This window comes from Cydia strobilella, chromosome 23 (assembly GCF_947568885.1).
Source record: "Cydia strobilella chromosome 23, ilCydStro3.1, whole genome shotgun sequence".
In the NCBI taxonomy this organism is placed as follows: Eukaryota; Metazoa; Arthropoda; class Insecta; order Lepidoptera; family Tortricidae; genus Cydia; species Cydia strobilella.
The window spans coordinates 66,988-89,074 of record NC_086063.1 but is presented as its reverse complement, the minus strand read 5'-3'; the positions used below and the strand labels follow the sequence as shown (position 1 = coordinate 89,074).

Sequence of the window (22,087 nt, the reverse complement as noted above, 5' to 3'; positions counted from 1 at the left end):
GCCATCTTGCGGCCCTCGATGGAGATCTCGACGGCGCGGCGCGCCCCGCTGTTGCCCCCGTCCCCCGCCCCCGTCCCCGTCCCCCGTGCAGCGCGTGGACACTCACAGCGCCATCTTGCGGCCCTCGATGGAGATCTCGACGGCGCGGCGCGCCCCGCTGTTGCCCCCGTCCCCCGTCCCCCGGCCCCGAACCCGTGCAGCGCGTGGACACTCACAGCGCCATCTTGCGGCCCTCGATGGAGATCTCGACGGCGCGGCGCGCCCCGCTGTTGCCCCCGTCCCCCGTCCCCGTCCCCCGTGCAGCGCGTGGACACTCACAGCGCCATCTTGCGGCCCTCGATGGAGATCTCGACGGCGCGACGCGCCCCGCTACGCAGGCGCTTCTGGTCGATGAACCGCTTCATCTGCTTCTCGTATCGCGTCATCTTCTTCTTTGCTACCTGCACACGTGAACAAATAATGCTAAATTTATTTCCTCGAGACGGAACGAGGAAATAGATATAGGAACGGTTTCATTATTTCACGAAAAGAATTAATAGATATTATTTTTAAAGCTGAAAAATTTAGAAAAAACTGGTTCGCAACGGGACCGACCTCTCTCGGGGCAAACGACGATCCCATTACTCCTAGTTTTCAGCTCACTCAAGTAATAGGTGTTAGTTAGTGTGGTAGTGTTCGGTTGTATTGTAGTAGTTAAGTGCAGTACTGACGGTGGACATGTCGACCTCGCTGGTGGACTTGGGCCGCACCACGTAGTCCTTGCTGGACGGCGTCGGGACTCGTGCTCGCGCTACCCAGCCCGGGTCGCCGGGCCGCAGCGGCCTGCAACCAACCGACCAACATGCATGTACAACTTTCGCCATGAAAACATTTTATGGGGGATACTAAAATATATGCAATAAAATTCAATTTTATGTCGAATGTCTGGAGTTTGCACATCTGTAGTATCCGATCTCTCGATCTAAACTGACACCATGATATAGCCAGTACTCTCGTCGACACACCCAAATGACTGACCATTCAAAATCCTATAAATCCCGATTTCCATATTGAATAGTGTCAAGTGTCAGTATATGTATACATTTGCTACTAAACGCACATAATAAATGGAGGCCAAGGTCCACACGAGTGGCAGGTGTACTCACTTGTCGGGTCTCTCGTCGTGGCGGGGCCTCTTGGCGGAGGGGCCGGGCTCGGCCTCGCGGCGGCCCCCGGCCCCGCGCGCGCCCGCCATGGCCTCGTCGCGCGCTTGCCGCTCCTCGCGCGTCATCGCTGAAACACACGCATTTCATTCACCTTTTGACCGCCCCGACTATTTTATAATAGTACATTTTACAACTAGTGTGAAAAGACATTTGACACGTGTTGTAAACGACGTTTTTTAATACAATTGCGAAAAAATAATAAATGAATATATCATTAGTAGAATCATACCACCAAACCAAACCAAAACCAAAAGTACGTATACAGCCCTTGATAGTTGAGCTGCCGCAGCCCGCGATACCTTCATACTCGTGCGCGCCCCGGCCGCGGCCGCCGCGGGCCCGGCGCGGGTTGGTCAACGACACCTCCTCATAACTCATGAGGCCCTGGTACCTGCTCAAGCTATACAGCCCGCGATACCTTCATACTCGTGCGCGCCCCGGCCGCGGCCGCCGCGGGCCCGGCGCGGGTTGCTCAACGACACCGAGGAGTAACGAGTGAGGCCCCAGTACCTGCTCAAGCTAAATTACATAAAAACTGCGTTTCGAAACTATAGTTTGGAACTAAAAAGTAAAAAGCACTAGTTCGAGAAATTGAGCTTCTCGCACGCTACGCAGCCACAAAAAGTACCACTTTTTGAGCAACTGTATTAAAAAACATATAATAGTACACTGTACGTTAGGGAGGCGGGATTAAAGTTAGTCAAATAATTAGTCTGAGGTTAAATGCTGCACGTAGATGGCCGACCTGCCCGGACCCGCCTGACGTGCGAGTGTATACTCGACCTACCTTTAAAGTCTGTCGACAGGTTGAAGATAGGTCTCGCCCACTCGGATATGAGTCTCCCGGCGCGTTCTCTGTTCGCCTTGGTCTCCTTCGGGTGCTTGTAGAGGTACATCACCGCTTTGCCGATGCCCGACTGCTTTAGAAGGGATTTGTCTATCGACGGGAACTGAAACACATACGACGGCGTTGTAATGAGAAAAGAAAAATCTAATTAGAAATAAAATGAGGTAAAGGTTTTTAAAAATGTACACGATACAATTTTATTAACGTGAAATGCGAGAATTCTTTCATGTACGCGCATTATATTGTTCTCGAGAAACAGAAAACGTTGTTTTTCATTTCAATTTAATTCTATTCAATTCAATATTTTTACAACGCCCCGGATAATAAAATGGGTCTCACCCAATATAGGATATTATAAAAACATTAGCTACTCCATTTATGGCATGTTGGTCTAAAAAAAAATCTAGGAACCTAAACAAAATTCTAGGACCCTTCATGTATTATGGGTATACGCGAGGCATTTTCGTGTACGGCGTTATAATTTGGGGAAAATATAATTTGTTTTTGTCTGTTCTGTGTGCCATGCATATGTGCCAAATTGTAAACTTACGTCCTGTAGCAGTTTTAGTATAGAATCTCTTATCAGCAGACAAGGTAAAGCCCTATTGGGCATGGGGGCCAGCCAATCGCAGAGCACGTTAAGCGCGTTGTGCTCTAGGAAGGCCAATTGCAGGTCCTTCTTGATCAGCTGGGACATAGCCGCTTTTAGCATCGACACCTGCACGGAAGTTGCGATTTAGTCAAGTTAAGTATGTACTTACAAATATAATCACGAAAAATATTAATTGAAACTTCAACATTTTATAAAGTACCGTAAAATCAGGTAACTATAGTCCTTAAGTACAGTCGCCATCAGATATATCGTAGCGGCCAGAGCGCTCACAATAGTAGATTGTGCAACAAGGGCATAAAGCGATCCATTCCTATCTGCTTTTCACTTCGATTCTTAGTAAAATATACATACAAAAAGATCCAATATTAATTTTAAGTTTTTTCTCTTCTCATGCTCGTAAAGTTCGACTAAGTTGTGCGTAGACAACATAATAAAGTTGCTTATTATGTTCTAGAGCATAAAGTAAAATCATCTATTCCGCCCCCATTTGACTTAGCAATAAAGTCCTGCATCTGCCATACAAACTGCCAGCCCGGCCGGGGCGCCCCCGACACAACCGAGTACAATTTACTTTACTCTTCAATAAATACGGTAAAATAACCTAAAATATTGGATATTTTTGTATACTCGAAGTGAAAAGCAGTGTATAACTCAGGCATAAATGTCAATATTTATCCTCGACTATATTGGTCCTCGCTGAGCTGGAACCAATAAATTGCCTCGGATAAAAATGGATCGCTTAATGGCCTTGTTGTACAATCTACTATTTTACTGTATTTATTCAAGACTAAAGAAAATTGTACTCAGTTGTGTCGGGGGCGCGGGGCGCGCCGGTCGGGGGCGCGCCAGTCGGGGGCGCGCCGGCAGGTTGTGTGGCAGATGCAGGACTTTATTGTACTCAGTTGTGTCGGGGGCGCGGGGCGCGCCGGTCGGGGGCGCAGGGTGCAGGGGGCGCGCCGGTCGGGGGCGCGCCGGCAGGTTGTGTGGCAGATGCAGGACTTTATTGTACTCAGTTGTGTCGGGGGCGCGGGGCGCGCCGGTCGGGGGCGCAGGGTGCAGGGGGCGCGCCGGTCGGGGGCGCGCCGGCAGGTTGTGTGGCAGATGCAGGACTTTATTGTACTCAGTTGTGTCGGGGGCGCGGGGCGCGCCGGTCGGAGGCGCAGGGTGCAGGGGGCGCGCCGGTCGGGGGCGCGCCGGCAGGTTGTGTGGCAGATGCAGGACTTTATTGTACTCAGTTGTGTCGGGGGCGCGGGGCGCGCCGGTCGGGGGCGCAGGGTGCAGGGGGCGCGCCGGTCGGGGGCGCGCCGGCAGGTTGTGTGGCAGATGCAGGACTTTATTGTACTCAGTTGTGTCGGGGGCGCGGGGCGCGCCGGTCGGGGGCGCAGGGTGCAGGGGGCGCGCAGGTCGGGGGCGCGCCGGCAGGTTGTGTGGCAGATGCAGGACTTTATTGTACTCAGTTGTGTCGGGGGCGCGGGGCGCGCCGGTCGGGGGCGCAGGGTGCAGGGGGCGCGCCGGTCGGGGGCGCGCCGGCAGGTTGTGTGGCAGATGCAGGACTTTATTGTACTCAGTTGTGTCGGGGGCGCGGGGCGCGCCGGTCGGGGGCGCAGGGTGCAGGGGGCGCGCCGGTCGGGGGCGCGCCGGCAGGTTGTGTGGCAGATGCAGGACTTTATTGTACTCAGTTGTGTCGGGGGCGCGGGGCGCGCCGGTCGGGGGCGCGCCAGTCGGGGGCGCGCCGGCAGGTTGTGTGGCAGATGCAGGACTTTATTGTACTCAGTTGTGTCGGGGGCGCGGGGCGCGCCGGTCGGGGGCGCAGGGTGCAGGGGGCGCGCCGGTCGGGGGCGCGCCGGCAGGTTGTGTGGCAGATGCAGGACTTTATTGTACTCAGTTGTGTCGGGGGCGCGGGGCGCGCCGGTCGGGGGCGCAGGGTGCAGGGGGCGCGCCGGTCGGGGGCGCGCCGGCAGGTTGTGTGGCAGATGCAGGACTTTATTGCTAAGTCAATAAGGATCGTAATATATGATTTTACTGCACTGCTCTAGAACATAATAAGAAACTTTATGTCGTCTACGCACAACTTAAAGTCGAAGTTTAAGAGCATGAGAAGTGAAAATAACACGCCTCTATTGTCAAGGCGCTAGAGCGCGTGTTCAGATATTTGTGAGCACCTCGGCCGCGCCGATATATCTGATGGCGACTGTACTACTACGGTCCAGTTTTTAACGTTGATTCTTAACGAGCCTTTGATTTTTACTCGTTACATTTATTTTGGAGCTTAGGTACAGTAATGCTCTTTGCTCAACATAATTTGAAAAATACTTATACATATTTTACTGGAACTTGAATTTGTACCATAGTTGTAAGTTGTGGACTAAAGTTACCTGATTCTACGGTAGGCTACCCTATTACGAAGACTCCACTGTCCGCCTGTCTGTCACCAGGCTGTATCTCATGAACCGCGATAGCTAGACAGTTGACATTTTCATAGATGATGTAACGTATGCGGAGTGAAATCTGGACAAAGTTTTGAATATGAAAAAAGTAAACAAAAAATTAAACTGAAATTATATCCAACTGCCAATTTAAGAGGCCGTAGTCGATTTTGGAGCAAAAATGTAAAATTGATAGATTTAGTCGTTGAAATTATACACATTTTGTTACGTAATATCTAAATAACAAGTATTGATTTCTATTAGCACGTCTTCTCATCTTGCCTTTTAATAATGAGGTCGCGAGCGTGCGTCACCGGTAATGCATGAAGAAAAGGGGCAGTTTTTAAAAATTCATCAAAAATCATGGTGGTAAATTATACAAATTGATGTATAAGAATAGTTTCAGCAAATGTTGTAGATTGTTTAAGTATCAAAATTACGTTGAAATTAAGTCGATTTTCAGAGAAATTGTCACTTGTTTTGAAGTAATTTCTGGAGAAAATTGATTTCGTCTAACTTTCATTTACACTACTTCAAAGTCATAATAATAAAAATGTAGTCTGATAAACGTCAAGTACAGGATATGTGTAATAGAAAATTACCATGTTTAGCCGTCCAAACTTTACGAAATTTACAAATAAGAGCGACAAAACCAGTGCTTTACGCGCGTTTACCTAAACGTCCATCAGAAAAGCAAACATTACTAATTTAGTGAGTCTGTTTTCAAAAAAAATATCTGATAAAAGGTAAGATAAGAAGACGTGCTAATAGAAACCAGTACTTGTTATTTCAATTAGGTAACAAAAGATGTAAAATTTCACGGACTAAATCTATCAATTTTACATTTTTGCGACTAAAATCGACACCGGCCTCTTAAAGTCTATATATTTGTCAATTAATCCGGTAAGTTTCATGGGCGAGTCCGACTGGCACTTGTCCGGTTCACGATGGAAATCGGAGACATAGGAATCTTTACTCACGAGGGAATCAATAGAAAAAAGAATATAAGATAACGGTGACGGAGCGCTTTAGATTCCTACCGAATTAGAGACAATTGAGCACCTCTTTTTAAAGAAAAAGTAACACAAGCCTCCTTGGGCTTACCGTGGGACTTAGTCAATCTTTTTGAAAAATGTCCTATAATATTTATTTATTTAAGTAACCATGTGGTTACTTTAACTTGTCCATGAGGTATGTAAGTTTGAGGTAATTTATCGTCGTGACTCGTGACAGAGGGTCGATTTTTTCTGTCAAGCTCCCTGTCCTGCTCGGCAGCCTGTCTCATCAAAGGTCGTCATTGTCGTTAATGATGTCGATGTCCCGGCGCCGGCGCCGGCGGGATTGCACTCCTCTCGTTTGCCTCATATTTACCTTCCTGACCGCTGGTTGGTTTTTCCTATTGAGCTCTCTGTCCTGCTCGGCGGCCTGCCTCATCTGCTGCAGTAGCGCCGCGATGAGGTCGTCGTTGTCGTTGATGATGTCGATGTCCCTGCGCCGGCGCCGCCCCTTGCGCTCGTCGCGCTTGCGCGCCAACATTATCTCGAAGTCCGACATGCCGCCCGTCATCTCCTCCCTGAAAACATACATCATAAATTGAGTCGCTTCAAACCCGGATAAATCCAACTGTCAGATTTTGGGATTAAGATAAGGTAATAGGGTAGATATTTCCTAAGAGGGTAGAGTGCAATTACCCAAGTTTGAAGTTAAGTGACTCGATTCATAAAGGTAATGCGCGCGTTATGAAATGAAAAACTTTATTGCAGGCAACTAGTTGCCCATAGATAAATACCTTAAAACTAAAGAAGAGACGCTTTGCACATTGATTTTCGGACATTGACCCGCCTGTTGACATCTCTATTGCACTCGCATTATTATAATATTGCTGTCAAGGTCGCATGTGACATTGACAACCGGCATCATGGGCGGGACATGAATATAATTATGCGCGTGCAATAGAGATAACAACAGGCGGATCAATGTACAAAAATCTATATGAAAGGCGTCTCTGCTTTAGCATACATGAAATAAAATAAAAATATTTTAAAACTAAACACTAGAAAACACATTACATTAGGTATGGTTGCCATGCATTAACATTGGTAACCAAGCAATGTCAGGCAGGGAGCCGGCCGCGGAACCGCCGGAACTTGACACCCTTCGGCCAAAACTCCTCCTGGGTGAAGGTGGCTAGACGTTCAGTATGAACGCTCACCACAAAAGAATTGAAATTCGCATTGTGTGGAGATTCCAACTTCACGACCCTCAGGACGAATCCTGACTACTCTTACATACTTTATGATGTCATCATTCATCAACCTTCGTAAAGTTCGTATTAAAGTAATGTAGACGGGACACATACAGCAGCCTCGACGATGTTGTAGTCTGACCTACATTCCGAACTAGCGCTACATAATAACGCCATTTCAGAACGTAGTTGACTGGTGGTATATCTAACTTAGCCTGTATTTCTGCCAGACTCGTTTTCAAGAATGTTATATCCTTTAGTTTAGCAGATCAGCAGCAGATCAGCAGCAGATCTGCTGATGTCTGCAGCGTTCGTACATGTTTGTGACTATCACGAATAAATGTATTTTATCTTAATGCTTCAAAATGCAGTCTATTGCATTGTTTTGTGTTACTATGCCCGGAAAGACGATTGTAATGTGAATTGAATAATGCAACAGGCATTATCAGTTTTCTGGCAGAATTAAAATCAATTTTCGCCGAAGCAATACTTAAATACACAAAGAGTAAAATTGAAAATCATAATGTTAATCAAATATTGAGCACACTAACATTAAGTTAAGGTTCACAGAGTGAACGCTGCATGGCTAAAGTGGAGAAGCCTCTCAGGAGGTCTTTGTGATGCCCATATGCCTATAAAGGTAAAAGGCAAAGTATACAAAACAGCTGTTAGACCTGCTTTGCTGTATGGCACTGAGTGCTGGACCACGAAGAAAACTCATGAGCAACGTCTTCATGTAAATGAAATGAAGATGTTTCGATGGGCTGGCGGCGTTACCCGATTGGATAGGATACGTAACGAATACATCCGCGGAAGTTTTAAAGTGGCTCCAATCACCGATAAATTACTAGCACGTAGACTACGCTGGTACGGCCATGTCATGAGAACAGATGACAACTTCGCAGTCAAAGTAGCGCTCAACTTGTGTGAGAACCCCCGAGGTAGGGGACGACCAAAAGCAACGTGGTGGTCAAATGTCACGAAGGATTTGGAAACCGCAGCACTTCAAGAAACGACAACCCAGAATAGAAATGTCTGGCGCACCCGATCAAGGAGACCCGACCCCAAGTCAGGGACCGGACAACCCTTTCCGCGATAAAACCCTTTCAATGGGCGACACTTAAACACGGCTAACACATTGAAAGACTTTCCCTTTTGAACTGCAAGCCCATTCATACCCTTACCTTTGACTAACCCTTACCGAAAAGCTAACCAAAAATAAGGCTAGCTCTTAATAAGGGTTACCCTTATCTTTAAGCGCTTTTTATAAAGGTTTCCCTTTGCGTGAAAGAGACAGGATTGGTATATATCTACGGTAGTGTATGAAAAGGAAAGAAAATACGTGCCTAGTCAAAGAACGCCGCCGTCACCGCCGACGATCGCTCGGATTCGAAGTAATGTGTGCTTTATGAACAAGGTAGACGACTTAAATTAGCACGCTTATATGCTAAAAGGGAAGCCCTTTATAAGGCTAACCCTTATAAGCAATATGCAAGGTGTTGGTGAGCGGATGATAAGGGTTTTGTAAGGGTATTTGTGCTACCGATTACTCAAATGTGGTAGCTTTATATAAGGGTTTTTAAAAGCAAAACAAAAGGTTTCGTCAGGGTATGGTGAGTTAAGCCTTATGCAATACCCTTACAAAACCCCGATAAGGGATAGCGGGCCGGTCCCTGCCCCAAGTAGATGGGACAAGGGAAAGAAAAAGAAGAAGAAGAAGACTAACATTAAGTTAAAGTTCATTTACATTGTTGGTTATTCTTTACCTAACCTTTTATGGCAAGCAATACAATTTTGTGAGTTATCAAGAAAACATAATAGTATCGTATCATCTACAACCCGAGCGTGATTCTGAATTCTGAGACATTTTATTTCAAGTTGTACACTACACATGTTTTTAGATTTGTCATTTCTACTCAGAATCACGAGCTCTTTCAACCCTAATATGAGGAAAAAAGTGTCCCAAAATTCCAATACATTTTTAATCTTTCATCTCGTTACCGTCTTACAGTCTATGGAAAATGGTAACGGAATGGAAAAAAATCTTGGGACACTTTTATTCTCCTATTAGAATAAAAAGACCTCGTGATTCTGAGTAGAAGTAACATAACAATTGCCAAATCAAAAAAAAGTGTAGTGTACATACAACTGACTGTAGGTACGTCAGAGATAGTTAATTAGTTACGTTTAAGAATCGGGTGCAATCTCGTCATCGGAGGAGTCGACCTGCGCGAGCAGGGCCTGCCCTCCCCGCCGTCAGCGGACATTAAACCTAGTTGCAAGGCCGTAAGGTCCACAGTCAGTACTCACGTCTTGGAGTCGGGTGCGATCTCGTCATCGGAGGAGTCGTCCTGCGCGGGCGGCACCTGCCCTCCCCGCCGTCAGCGGACATTAAACCTTGTTGCAAGGCCGTAAGGTCCACAGTCAGTACTCACGTCTTGGAGTCGGGTGCGATCTCGTCATCGGAGGAGTCGTCCTGCGCGGGCGGCGGCATCTGTCCTTTTTCACCTTCCCCCTCGGGTCGTGGTCCATCGTCGTCACCCTCATCGTCGCTCGCCAGCCGGACTATGCGACGTTTCTTGGCGTCTGTACAACAATCATCATTTGAAATAGACCATTAATTTTTTTTTTATGTTTATAAATGTTCGTATAGCTTAGATAGCCAACTGGTATTTTTATTTCATGAAAATAATATCGGTATATGCAAAGAAAAAAAATTATAAAATTTTAACGATAAATGTTCGCCCCGCAGGCAGCCGTGGCGTCATAAAAGTATAGCAGTAACAAAGAAACGTCAAATGTGCAGTGCACACTTTTTGCCGTTAATTTATCACACACAACACAACCACCATCACATGTCACCATGTCATGTAATCCACCTTTCTGTAACAACCTATAATTATTTAATTTAATCATTTAATCCAGATAACATTGATCCATAATTAAAACATACAAAACATTTGCAATAAAAATAAAAATAAATAAGATTAAGTATAAAAGATAGATCCATTAAAATTAAATTGACTAAGCATTTGATAATTGAATGATAAAATATAAAAGATCTTGACAATTAATTGATGGGTAATAATAAATTTAATTGATTATTAAAAAGATAAAAAATTTAAAACTATAAAATTGTAATTAAGATATATTATGCACAGTCAAATTTAGTTAAAATGTCAAAACTTAAAACTAAAAACAAAACAATAAGATAGGTATATAATATAAGGATCCATGACTAGACATTAGAACTAAAATAACTGGGCATTTGATAAATGATAAAAAATAAAATTAATAATTATAAAATCCACATATTAAAATCAAAATAAAAATAAAAATAAAGTTAAACGCTCTAAAATAAATTTAATTGATTATTAAAAAGATAAAAAATTTAAAACTATAAAATTGTAATTAAGATATATTATGCACAGTCAAATTTAGTTAAAATGTCAAAACTTAAAACTAAAAACAAAACAATAAGATAGGTATATAATATAAGGATCCATGACTAGACATTAGAACTAAAATAACTGGGCATTTGATAAATGATAAAAAATAAAATTAATAATTATAAAATCCACATATTAAAATCAAAATAAAAATAAAAATAAAGTTAAACGCTCTAAAGGTATGCGCAGTCAAGTTTAGTTAGAATGTCAGGACTTAAAAACTATTCTTAAGTTAGGATAATGTGGGAACATGGAGACTATCCCAGTGCCTTGCTATTGGGCAATCTAGCCTATTAGCTACCAGACTTAGGATGCCGTTGGAGCTCTCACGTACGCGGCGCATAAGGGAGGCGGCCCGTTTTCGCACTATGGCATGAAAACCATCTACTCGCGTATCCGCAAACATACCCGAAGCGCTACAGAACTTAGGAAGACCCAACAGCATCCTAAATATGTTATTGTACTGAACGCGCAAGGCGCTGACTGTCCTCTGAGTATAGTTGACCCACAGGCTGCACGAGTAAAAGGATTGGCAATATGCCTTAAACAGAGTTATCTTAACTTCCCTTGTACAACGTGCAAACCTGCGAGCCACCATGTTACCCCGGACAGCCAACGCCCTGCGCTCCCTCTCAATGTCTGGATCATCCAAGAGGCACTCCGTGACCCAGTGACCCAGGTACTTGAACTTCTTAGTCCTTTTCAGAGGTATTCCATAGAGCGAGATCTCCGGTACCCTATCCACCTTATGCTCACGCGGCTGGAAAACAAGAACCTCACTTTTAGCCACATTGTACCTAAGTCCATGAGTCACGGCATACTCCTCGCACTTACTCAAAAGTTTTCTGATTGCACAGACAGAGGGCCCCAGCAGCACCATGTCATCCGCGTAGCTGATATTGTTTACCATTTCCCCGGCAATTGCACATCCAACTCTGGTACTGCTGAGATCCCCTATGAGAGCATTGATATACAAGTTGAAGAGACGCGGCGAGGTTAACCCCCCCTGCCTCACCCCGCACTCCAACCTGTACTCATCAGAAAAGGCGTTGCCCCACTTGACGACATTCGTTTGGTTATTATACCAATAATCAAAAACACCTATTACATCCTCCGGTACATCTGTCTCTGTACGAAGCTTATACCAAAGAAGGTCGTAAGACACCATATCAAAAGCTTTTGATAGGGTCAAGAAAACAAGCGTAAACTGGCGTTTTCCTATCGGTGTAGTATCGGACAGTGTGCTTGAGACATAAAATTGCTGTTTCAGTCGATAACCCTGCTCGGAAACCAAACTGGGCATCGTGCAGCTTAAGGTATTTACACAATTGTCGATCAAGCAAACTGTCCAACACCTTGGCCACCGTGGTCGCTAATGATATGGGTCTATAATTGGCCTTGTCAGACGGATCCCCTGTTTTGTTCTTGATTATTGGTACAACCACCGTTTTCATACAATCCTCAGGCAAATACGAGTGACGGACAGCCAGGGTGTAAAATATCGCTAGCACGCGCGGCAGGTGCCCTCCGGCATGCTTAAAATGTTCCACACTAATCCCGTCATGGCCAGGAGATTTACCTCTAGTCATATTTCGTATGACCGAAGCGACCTCTGACGCGTCAAACTTTATCCCTGCCCCGCCCGCGACACTTGCCCTCGCCCGAGGAACATTAGATACACAATTTAGCGGCTTAGCTGAAAAACTGTCCCTAAACATATTAGCCACGTCAGTGGGCTCGCTAAGACCATCGACATTGAGAGGGACACATGGTCTAGGGTTAAGTTTGTTGGTCTCTTTCCAAAAATTTCGAAAGTCTTTTTTAGCATGGTGCGAGGCTAAAACATCCATCTTTATCCGATCAGCGTTGTCCTGGCACCACTTCAGCCTGGACTTAAAAATGCGCTTGGTTTCCACCATCCGCTCATAAAAGTGCCCATTCGACGGCTTACCATGCGAGACCCAAAGCTGAAAATAGAGCCTGGCCTCTTTGTGATACGGATAAACATATTTGTTCCAGCCTACTACACACTTTCTTTTTATTTTGTTGTTATTACTACCAGACCCAGACACACTCTCCTCCGCCGCATACTTCAGCGCAGTAATAATATCATTATACAAATTATCTATAATCACCCTATGATTACTGTTGCTACACAAACCATCACAACATTCAGTCAGATCCTTCGGCAAGTCTATGTGTCTAAGTCTCTCATTACACAAATAATGGTACTGTTCAATTTGAGTAGCATCTCTATGTCCCCACAATACCCCATTATACACATAGTTAGACTGAGTATACACAGGTTTCAATACATTAATATCACAGCTTATTTCCAAGGCTAAATGATCGGACCAGTTTGACCCGTAATGTACCTTTACATTTGCAACTGATTGCATCGCTGCCTCGGTAACCAAACAATGGTCGAGCCAGCGCGTGCAACCATGTGCGTCACTCACGAACGTAAAGGTATCGGATGTTACGCCTAACTTAACAATATCCGCGCATATCCAGAACTGGTCCTCACAAAACTTTAATAGTTCACGTCCAAACAAACTATCGGGATGCGCATTGAAATCCCCTAGTATATAGACCGAGGACAATTCGACGCTTTCCACGATAGCACATACCTCACTTAGGCACTCTGTAAAATCGCTCAAGTTATCAGCATGGTTAACGGGCATGTAAACCGAAAACACCAAAAACGAACGATCGCAGACTTGTACTTTTATTGCTGCGAGCCGATCACTAGCACAGTCGATCACGGACACTGAGTCGAACGCACTTTTTTTCCATAATAACGCTACACCACCATAAGGCCTACCGCGTATTATACCTACAGTGTCATCGATACTAGACTTGCCCGTAAAACCAAAGCTGTCATCAATGCTGCCCAAAAATGCCAAGTTGTGATTAAAAAGCCAATGTTCCTGCAAAGTTATTATGTGAGCGTGTTTACATAACGATCTAATATAGTCCACAGAGCGCGTAACTGATTTACAATTATAACTAACAATATTACATTTACGGTTGTTATTATCCATTAAAAATATTATATATGATATATGATATATGCAAATAATTATGCAATAAATGATTATCTTATCTTATCTTACAAATTACAAATTTCTGCCACAGTGACGTCACTCACGAAATAAAGATGATGGTCGGCGTTTTCGGTCACGTGACATACAGATAATAAATCTACTATTTTAATTTTGAAATTTAAACAATCTTATATTTTTAAAACAAAATAGTAAATTCGTATTTCTTATGGTAAAACTATAAATAACACACTTTCATAATATCATTTTGCTAGATGAAACTTCCCTATTGGTAAAGTGAGTTGTTACCTGCGCGCGGGGACCCGGAGCCAGAGCGCGAGCGCGAGCGCGAGCGCGAGCGCGAGCGGGACCTGCGCACACATAGGTACCACTGTACAGTCGAGCAGTTTTATTTCTGTGCCACTTTGTACCTAGCTACCAAGGACAAGCAATAAGAAGGTATAGAGGGAAATGCTTGGACAGGACAAGATAGTTTTTATCTCAAAAATCATCCTTTAAAGGTGTGAAATGGGGTGTGGGGGGAATTGAGCTTCTTCGCCGAAGATGAATTCCTGGGGTTAATACTGTTTATGTTTAGGTTTGAAGTCATGTTTGGTATCATTTTCAACTAAATAAAATATGTAGACCATCCCAAATTTCATCTAAATCGGTTCAGCGGTTATTAATTCCCCATACATACTTCCACCCCGCTTTTCACACCCACAAAAGATGATTTTGGTAATAAAAACTATCCTATGTCCTGTCCCGGGACTCAAACTATCTCCTAACCAAATTTCAACGAAAGCGGTTCAGCAATTTAAAAAAGCGATATCAAGATAAAATTGAGAGCCCTAAATAAACTTTTAAGAGCGGATATCTCAAAAACTATACAAGATATCGAAAAACTTGACTAAACAAAGCTTACACTAACTTAACTTGGTATTAAATATAAACAAAACTGGTAACAAATTTAATCAACTTTCATTTTAAATAAAACTATGAAAACGGATTATATCGCGTATATTGAATTTATAATACATCCCGACGTTTCGAACCCTTTACAACGTTCGTGGTCAACGGGTGACTGAGGAAAAATTACAAAGTGCAAAAATACCCACATACTAAAAATAATGAACAATCATAGAGTATAAACTTTAAGGCTGGTTGTACATGCAAAATCGGTTCATAAGGTCCATAGTAAATTTTATTTTGCTATGGATGGAATTTAGGTGATCCAAGAAAGTTGAAACACTACTTTTTGGAAGTAAAGTAAAAGTGTCATCTACGTATCTTTTAAATATCTTCGGCTGCACAGGAGCAATGAGAGTGCCCTCTCCTCGAAGTCCTTCATAAAGATGTCAGCGACTACTGGAGACACCGGTGACCCCATCGCCGTCTTTTACTTTACTTCCAAAAAGTAGTGTTTCAACTTTCTTGGATCACCTAAATTCCATCCATAGCAAAATAAATTTTACTATGGAGTTGGAAAAAGACTGTTCTCTCCCCTTCTTAGATGTATTGGTAAAAAAGAAATCCTGATAACACCCTAGGTCGCACTGTGTATAGGAACAAGCCTACTCATACTGATAGGTACTTAAATGGCAAATCGCATCACCATCCCAGTCAACTTGCTACAGTAGGCAAATCTTTGTTTCAGAGAGCCCAGAGGATATGTGATGACCAGCATCTGGCCGCGGAGCTCCAGCATGCCAGGCGCGCGCTCCAGGCGAACGAGCTCAGGATACCGCGGGTCAACCAGAGGTCCCACATTAAGATCCCCACAGTCGAGCGCAGGCCTGCCATTCTGCCTTTTGTCAGGGGGGTCACGGACAGGATCAGCCACATCTTGAAGCGTGCTTCTAAAAAACATATTTCAAGCCAATGAAGAAGATGTCACAATTCCTGAGGCCGGTAAAATGCAATACCCCTCTACAGATTGCAGGAGTGTACAGGCTGGACTGTGAGTGTGGTCTATCATATGTCGGGCAGACGAAACGGAGCATTTCCACTCAGGTGAAGGAACACATAGCTGATGTCAAGCACCGTCGACCTAGGTCTGCAGTCTGTGAGCATGTCATGGAAAAAGCCAATCACTCAATCAAGTTTGATAAGCCTCTGGTTCTTGCCAAGGAGAAGCGTTACATACCCAGAATGCTGCGCGAGGCCATTGAGAGTAAGAAATATCCAATCTTTAATAGGGAAGATGGCCTTTCTCTACCACCAGCTTGGGATCCTGTAGTCCATCTGATAAAGGAGCAAGCGAGACATAGACTGTGAGACCTTAGTGTTGGATGATGTTGGACATTCCGAGTATAATATGTTTTGAAAAGATGTGTCCCGCCGAGTTTGTTGCCGGTCCCATATTGGGATACCCTCCTACAATTTAGGAGGGAATTAAATCTTCTCGGGTCCGTGGTGTAGGGTTGGAGCCGGCGTAGTTTTTATCGCGTATATATATAATAATAATAATAATAATAATAATAATATTCTTTATTGTGCACAATGAAACATGATTAAATACAGCAAATTAACATAAAAAACTAAGCAGCAACAGGCGGTCTTATCGCTTAAAAGCGATATATCTTTACTTGAAAATAATTGTAGTGTATAACTAGCCTTCGAGTGGAACGAGGGGAGGCCTTTGCCCAGCAGTGGGACACTAAATTAGGCTAGTAAAAAAAAAAAAAACTAGCCTTATGAACCGATTTTGCATGTACAACCAGCCTTACAGTTTATAGTCTATGATTGTTCATTATTTTTTGTACGTGGGTATTTTTGCACTTTGTAATTTTTCCTCAGTCACCCGTTGACCACGAACGCTGTAAAGGGTTCGAAACGTCGGGATGTATTATAAATGCAATATACGCGATATAATCCGTTTTCATAGTTTTATTTCATGAGTAACTATCGCGGTAACCGAAGACAACTTTCATTTTGTATAAGTGGCCATGTCGCTAAGACGCATAGTTTCCGAGATATAATCGAAAAACCGGAAAATGGAACCTTCAAACTTTCTCGAATAGTCTAATATTTTTAGTGTGTTGCCATGGAAACCCATACGACTTGACAGTTCGCGGACTAATTACATTAGTCTAATACCGTTCGAGAAATGGGCCCTATAATTGAAAATAACATACACTTATAGTTTTGTATTTTATATGGACTTCATATTAGAACAAGAGAACTATTTAAAATACCTAAAAATCACTCACCTAGATTTGGATTTGGCAGAGCCCGAGCGAGATCCCGACTTCGACCTCGATCTCGACTTAGATCTCGACCTGGACTTGGACCTCGACCTCGACTTGGATCTCGATCCAGAGCGGGAGCGTGAGCGGCTGCCAGATCGTGAGCGGGAACGAGACCGGGTCTTGGAACGGGATCGGGACTTCGAGCGCGAACCGGACTTAGAGCGGGAACGAGATTTAGAACGGGGTTTGGATTGAGATTTGGAACGGGATTTGGATCGGGATTTAGATCGAGATTTGGAACGGGACTTAGAGCGGGATGCTGACTTGCGGCCCGCTGATTTGGATCGTGATCGGCTTTTTCTTTCGACCTCTGGATAACAAAATAAATTCGTTGTTGACTTTTGTTTTTCACATATTTAAATACAAGTAAAAAAAATATATAAACATGGGTTAAGCTTACGTGTAAAGGTAGGCGACTCCGGCCTGTCGCCGGCCTCATCAATCTCCATGCGCTCTGGCGACCCAGAGCGACTTCTCGACCCGGACTTAGGCCTCGATCCACTGCGAGATCGCGACTTCCGCGGCGAACCGCTACGGGACCGGGACTTCTTTGGCGAACCGCTACCAGACTTCGCCCTGGACCCACTTCGCGACCGTGACTTCCGGGAACCACTACGAGAGCGAGATTTACCCGACGAAGCGCTTCTAGATTTTGCCCGAGATCCGCTTCTAGAACGGGATTTAGCTTTAGAGCCGCTGCGAGAGCGAGATTTATCCATTGGCGAACCACTGCGCGAACGACTCTTAGCTGGAGATCCGCTTCTCGAACGCAACTTGGCAGGTGAACCACTTCTGGAGCGCGATTTACGCGGCGAGCCACTCTGATCCATCGGGGAACCACTTCTAGACCTAGATTTATCTGGCGACCCGCTCTTTGAGCGGGACTTGCGATCTCCGGCATCAGAACGCACTACTGAACCACTGCGGGAACGCGACGAGCGCGAGGAACGTGAACGGCTCCTGGACTTCGACTTGCGGCTAGCAGCGGACCCGCTACGGCTTCGGGACTTGGATTTGCGGCTAGCAGCGGACCCGCTACGGCTTCGGGACTTGGATTTGCGGCTAGCAGCGGACCCGCTACGGCTTCGGGACTTGGATTTGCGGCTAGTAGCGGACCCGCTACGGCTTCGGGATTTAGATTTGCGGCTAGCAGCGGACCCACTACGGCTACGAGACTTGGATTTGCGGCTAGCGGCGGACCCGCTGCGACTACGAGACTTGGACTTGCGGTCCGCAGCAGATCCGCTACGGCTTCGGGACTTGGATTTCCGGCTGGCAGCAGAGCCGCTGCGACTTCGGGACTTGGATTTGCGGCTCGCGGCGGAGCCGCTGCGGCTAGAGGATGTTGATGCGGAGCGCGAGCGCGAGCGGGACTTCGACGCGGACTCCACCTGGCGAGGTTACGTTTACATTACACGAAAGCATGTTGAGAGTCCATATGTTATTTCAAGTTAAAACTATCTTATATTGTATCTTAATGCCATCCATGATTAAAACCTCATGGAACTAAAATAAACTATTGTGCATTTCTGTCAGTGCCATCTTTATTTGTGCATAAAAGAGATATGAATTTGAATATGAATATTTTTTTTATTTGGTACAGTCAAGGTACTACCATACAAAAAAAGTATAATAAGAGAGATCTTGGGGGAGATTTCAACGTTAATGTACTTGATAAAACAATTTAAACTACAAAATTACTTAACTTAATGACTAGTTATAACTAGTGAAACAAACAATTAGTGGAAGCAGTACAAGCCCAATTTAAAAGAAAAACTGCAAATCGATGTACAGTTTTATACCCATTTGGCACACGCACAGGCTATTAACATTAAAAAATAATTACTATAAACTATAACTATACTACTACTATAACTAGGTATATACAAACTATAACTAAGAATAACACAACACGAACAATGTAACTTTTACAAATTCACTCCCGGAACAATAAAATACGTCACTTCGATTGGCAACTTTGTTGAATATGGTGGTGGCTCGCGTCCAAGGGGCCGTGCGTGCGCATCAACCTCTTGCGCAAGAAGAAGAAGCAGAAGAAGTATACCATAGTAATTTTGAGTCGGCACCGAACAAGCAAGTTAATTAATTACGCAAAGCGTGATGCGCAGCAGCGCGGCGCCACACGTCCCTTCGTCGGAAAATGAAGAACTTGATTGCTTGGCACTGACTCAAAATTACTTAGGTATATTTACATTACTTTAATAACTCAATAAGGTTAAATAAAAAAGATTTACTATTTTTTGCTAAATTTTTTTGTTAAAAGTTTTTAGATAATATTCTTATTTTATTTGTGACGAGTCTCTCGGTTGGGGTTTCCGATAAAGGCCTCCTCTATAGCTTTCCAATTAAGATGATGCTAAACCAAACCTTGTTTTTATATCCCAGATACTAAAATGGAAGCTCAATAAGCTGGAAGAGATCCCTTATAGGGATAAGTTCGCCTTTGTACCTCTATTTCTGTAAATTTGATGTAAACCTGTGTTGCTACGATAAAGTGATTACTACTACTACTACTACTACTATAACCCTAATTTGTCCAGTTATTTAAATACAATAATGTCAATAACCAGATGGATTGGGCAATAAATAGGTGACTGGGTGGGATGGCCGGATGACTGACATAAAAACAGGGTCTACTGAACATGTTTAGCAACACCTTTAAAATTGGACAGAGGTACCTTTAGGAAACTGGCATTTATAAAATCATGAACACAACTGAAGAATGATAAATGGAACTGATCATGAATAAGGTGTTCCATTGAAAAATGCATTTGTGATATGGAGAAGCATATGTATGTGGATGTAGATATTGTAGATACTCACGGACTTGCTGCGGGAGCGCGAGCTGCGGCCGCCTGCAACAACACAGTTCACTGCTACACTATATGCTGCTGCTAATGAACTTGACCGTCAACACTAGCAGTAGCTACAAACAAACACATACCAACCAACAAAACTTTACTAACATCACCACAACTATCATTTACTGGCCTCACCAGTCCTCAATGTATCTTAATGAGCAAGCACGCATGCTTTTATAATTAGCTATTGCAGCTGTTTACATAAGTCATCAATTCTAAGCTGCAGCACTGTGAGACCCTGTTTTAAACAGCATTGCTCCAAACATGTAAATAATTTCATCATAGTTTGTAATAATTTAGAGACCATTTTAGACACGCTTTATAAAGAGCGCCCTGTTTGTGAATATCTTTGTTTTCAAACGGCATCATTCAAACAAAAGGTTGGAGTGCACAAAACGAGCACTTGTCTTGAGAAAAGCCCATGAAATACTTGGCGGTCCTTTAGGAAAAGGTTTCCAACATTAACGCCATTATTTGTGGACAATACATCGCCTCCTAATTTAGTAAATTTAATGCATTGTTTAACATTTTAGTAATACAGGAGACAGGAGAGGTTATGTCCCTACCGCAAATAAAACAATAAACATACCCGTGTCCACGTCCATTGTCGATTAAACTATTGTCACTCGTCAATAACTGGTTAGATTACGGAAGTTATACCATTAAATAGTAATTTCACACGACGTTTGAATAATAAAAACGAAGCATTTTTTCGCTTTTACGTTAACGAATTTGACATGTAAAAATATAACGCCGAGCCGAATAAACGCAGATTGCCAATTTACATGCCAATCGAGTCACAGAAAAAGACGCCGTTAATGACGTTTATTGAAAGTATGCGTATCGATTCCCTAATAGTTTTCCTACATCCTTGAATAGCTTGGCTGACAAATCACAAATGGCGTGTCAGTGTCATGTGAGGAAAGCCTCAGAATAATGACTAAAGCATAGAAGTCGGGCAAAAATGCTTCGCAAATATGTATACCCGTACTTTACTTCCTTACGAATTAGATAATGTGCCGAAAAGAGATGCATATATGCTTGTTATTTCTCATTTACGTACGGTGTCATAAGTTTGATAATTTGCTAGGGATGTAACTGTGTCGACTTTTTATATCGATAAATTATGCATAAGTTTATGTGCCGTGTAAAATAATAATCACGGAATTGGCAAATTGATAAAATAGTCTGGCTAATGAAAGTTGAACCTGAAAAAACGCGGCAATTTTAAGAAATCTGTAGCAGGCGGCTCGTTGAAATGAAATGAAATGCGTGGAATACAAGGATTGCATAACATTTACACTTTTTATAATTTTCATATTCTAAAAATCATTAAAAAGTATAAAAATTATGCAATCCTTGGAATCAAAGAGCCGCCTGATATGAGGATTAATGCATGTACCTAATATAGCTTTTATCTCCTTTGCAGTCTACCACTCAGAACCGTCTAACTATACCTCTCGTTTTTTTATCATTAGAAAGAAGGCGAGCGATCTTAACGTGTCGTTTTATCGAAAAACACTTTGAAAATAAGTCACAACAAATATAATATACGATCATTTACATACTTTTGCTTTCATAAGTAAAATATTGTTATATTTATAAAAAAACTTGTCAATAAAAAGACACGTGGAAATGGTTTACCGTTTTTTCTAATGCTAAAAGACTAAGTATAATTTCTAGTCATGTACAGTCAGCTGCAGAGAAAAGGCACCCCCTGCATACAAAGTTCTGTAAATTAGTATGGACGTGGGGTACCTTTTCTCGGCAGCTGACTCTACCAAATAGGAAATAATAAAAAAAAAAACGTTCGTGTAATATTTTATTATTATTTAATAATAGGGAATATTACGCGAAACTCGGCGTAGGTGGCGCCACTATCACAATCTGAGGGTCTATCGCGAAACAAGAAAATCGAACTTTCGTTATCTAACATCTCTGTCACTCTTGCGTATTCGAGCGATAAAGAGGCAGCTAGATAACGAAATTTCGGATTCGAGTTTTCCGGTAGGTCCCCTGAAAACTTGTCAAAAACCTGTTAAAGGTACAGTATGAATAAGTTACTCTACGGTGCACTAAAAAAGCTAGTGCTGCACTGGTGGCAGAACATTGCAGTAATATCCCC

The 22,087-nt window shown here is 43.5% G+C and overlaps 1 protein-coding gene across 2 annotated transcripts; it reads right to left on the bottom strand.

Annotated features, from left to right (window-relative positions):
• Positions 1-300: 300 nt before the first annotated feature.
• LOC134751778 (IWS1-like protein) lies at positions 301-20,712 on the bottom strand. Of its 2 annotated transcripts, XM_063687262.1 has the most exons (12): positions 20,552-20,712; positions 19,925-19,956; positions 17,481-18,471; positions 17,042-17,390; positions 14,139-14,200; positions 9,772-9,922; positions 6,463-6,664; positions 2,603-2,770; positions 1,993-2,155; positions 1,146-1,272; positions 711-822; positions 301-440 (listed from the first exon to the last, which is right to left on the bottom strand). In XM_063687262.1, the coding sequence occupies exons 1-12, from the start codon at positions 20,565-20,567 to the stop codon at positions 315-317; spliced, it is 2,499 nt and encodes an 832-aa protein (XP_063543332.1). In that variant the 5' UTR covers positions 20,568-20,712; the 3' UTR covers positions 301-314. The 2 variants fall into 2 exon arrangements, 1 of the variants encoding a protein (XP_063543332.1); XR_010128702.1 differs by lacking the exon at positions 1,146-1,272.
• Between the last annotated feature and the right edge of the window lie 1,375 nt (positions 20,713-22,087).

Coding starts and splice junctions, on each gene's coding strand:
- LOC134751778 (XM_063687262.1), bottom strand. Junction 18,472..19,924: donor CGCGCTCCCGCAGCAAGTCC/GTGAGTATCTAC, acceptor TAACCTCGCCAG/GTGGAGTCCGCGTCGAAGTC. Junction 441..710: donor GCGAGGTCGACATGTCCACC/GTCAGTACTGCA, acceptor TCACGTGTGCAG/GTAGCAAAGAAGAAGATGAC.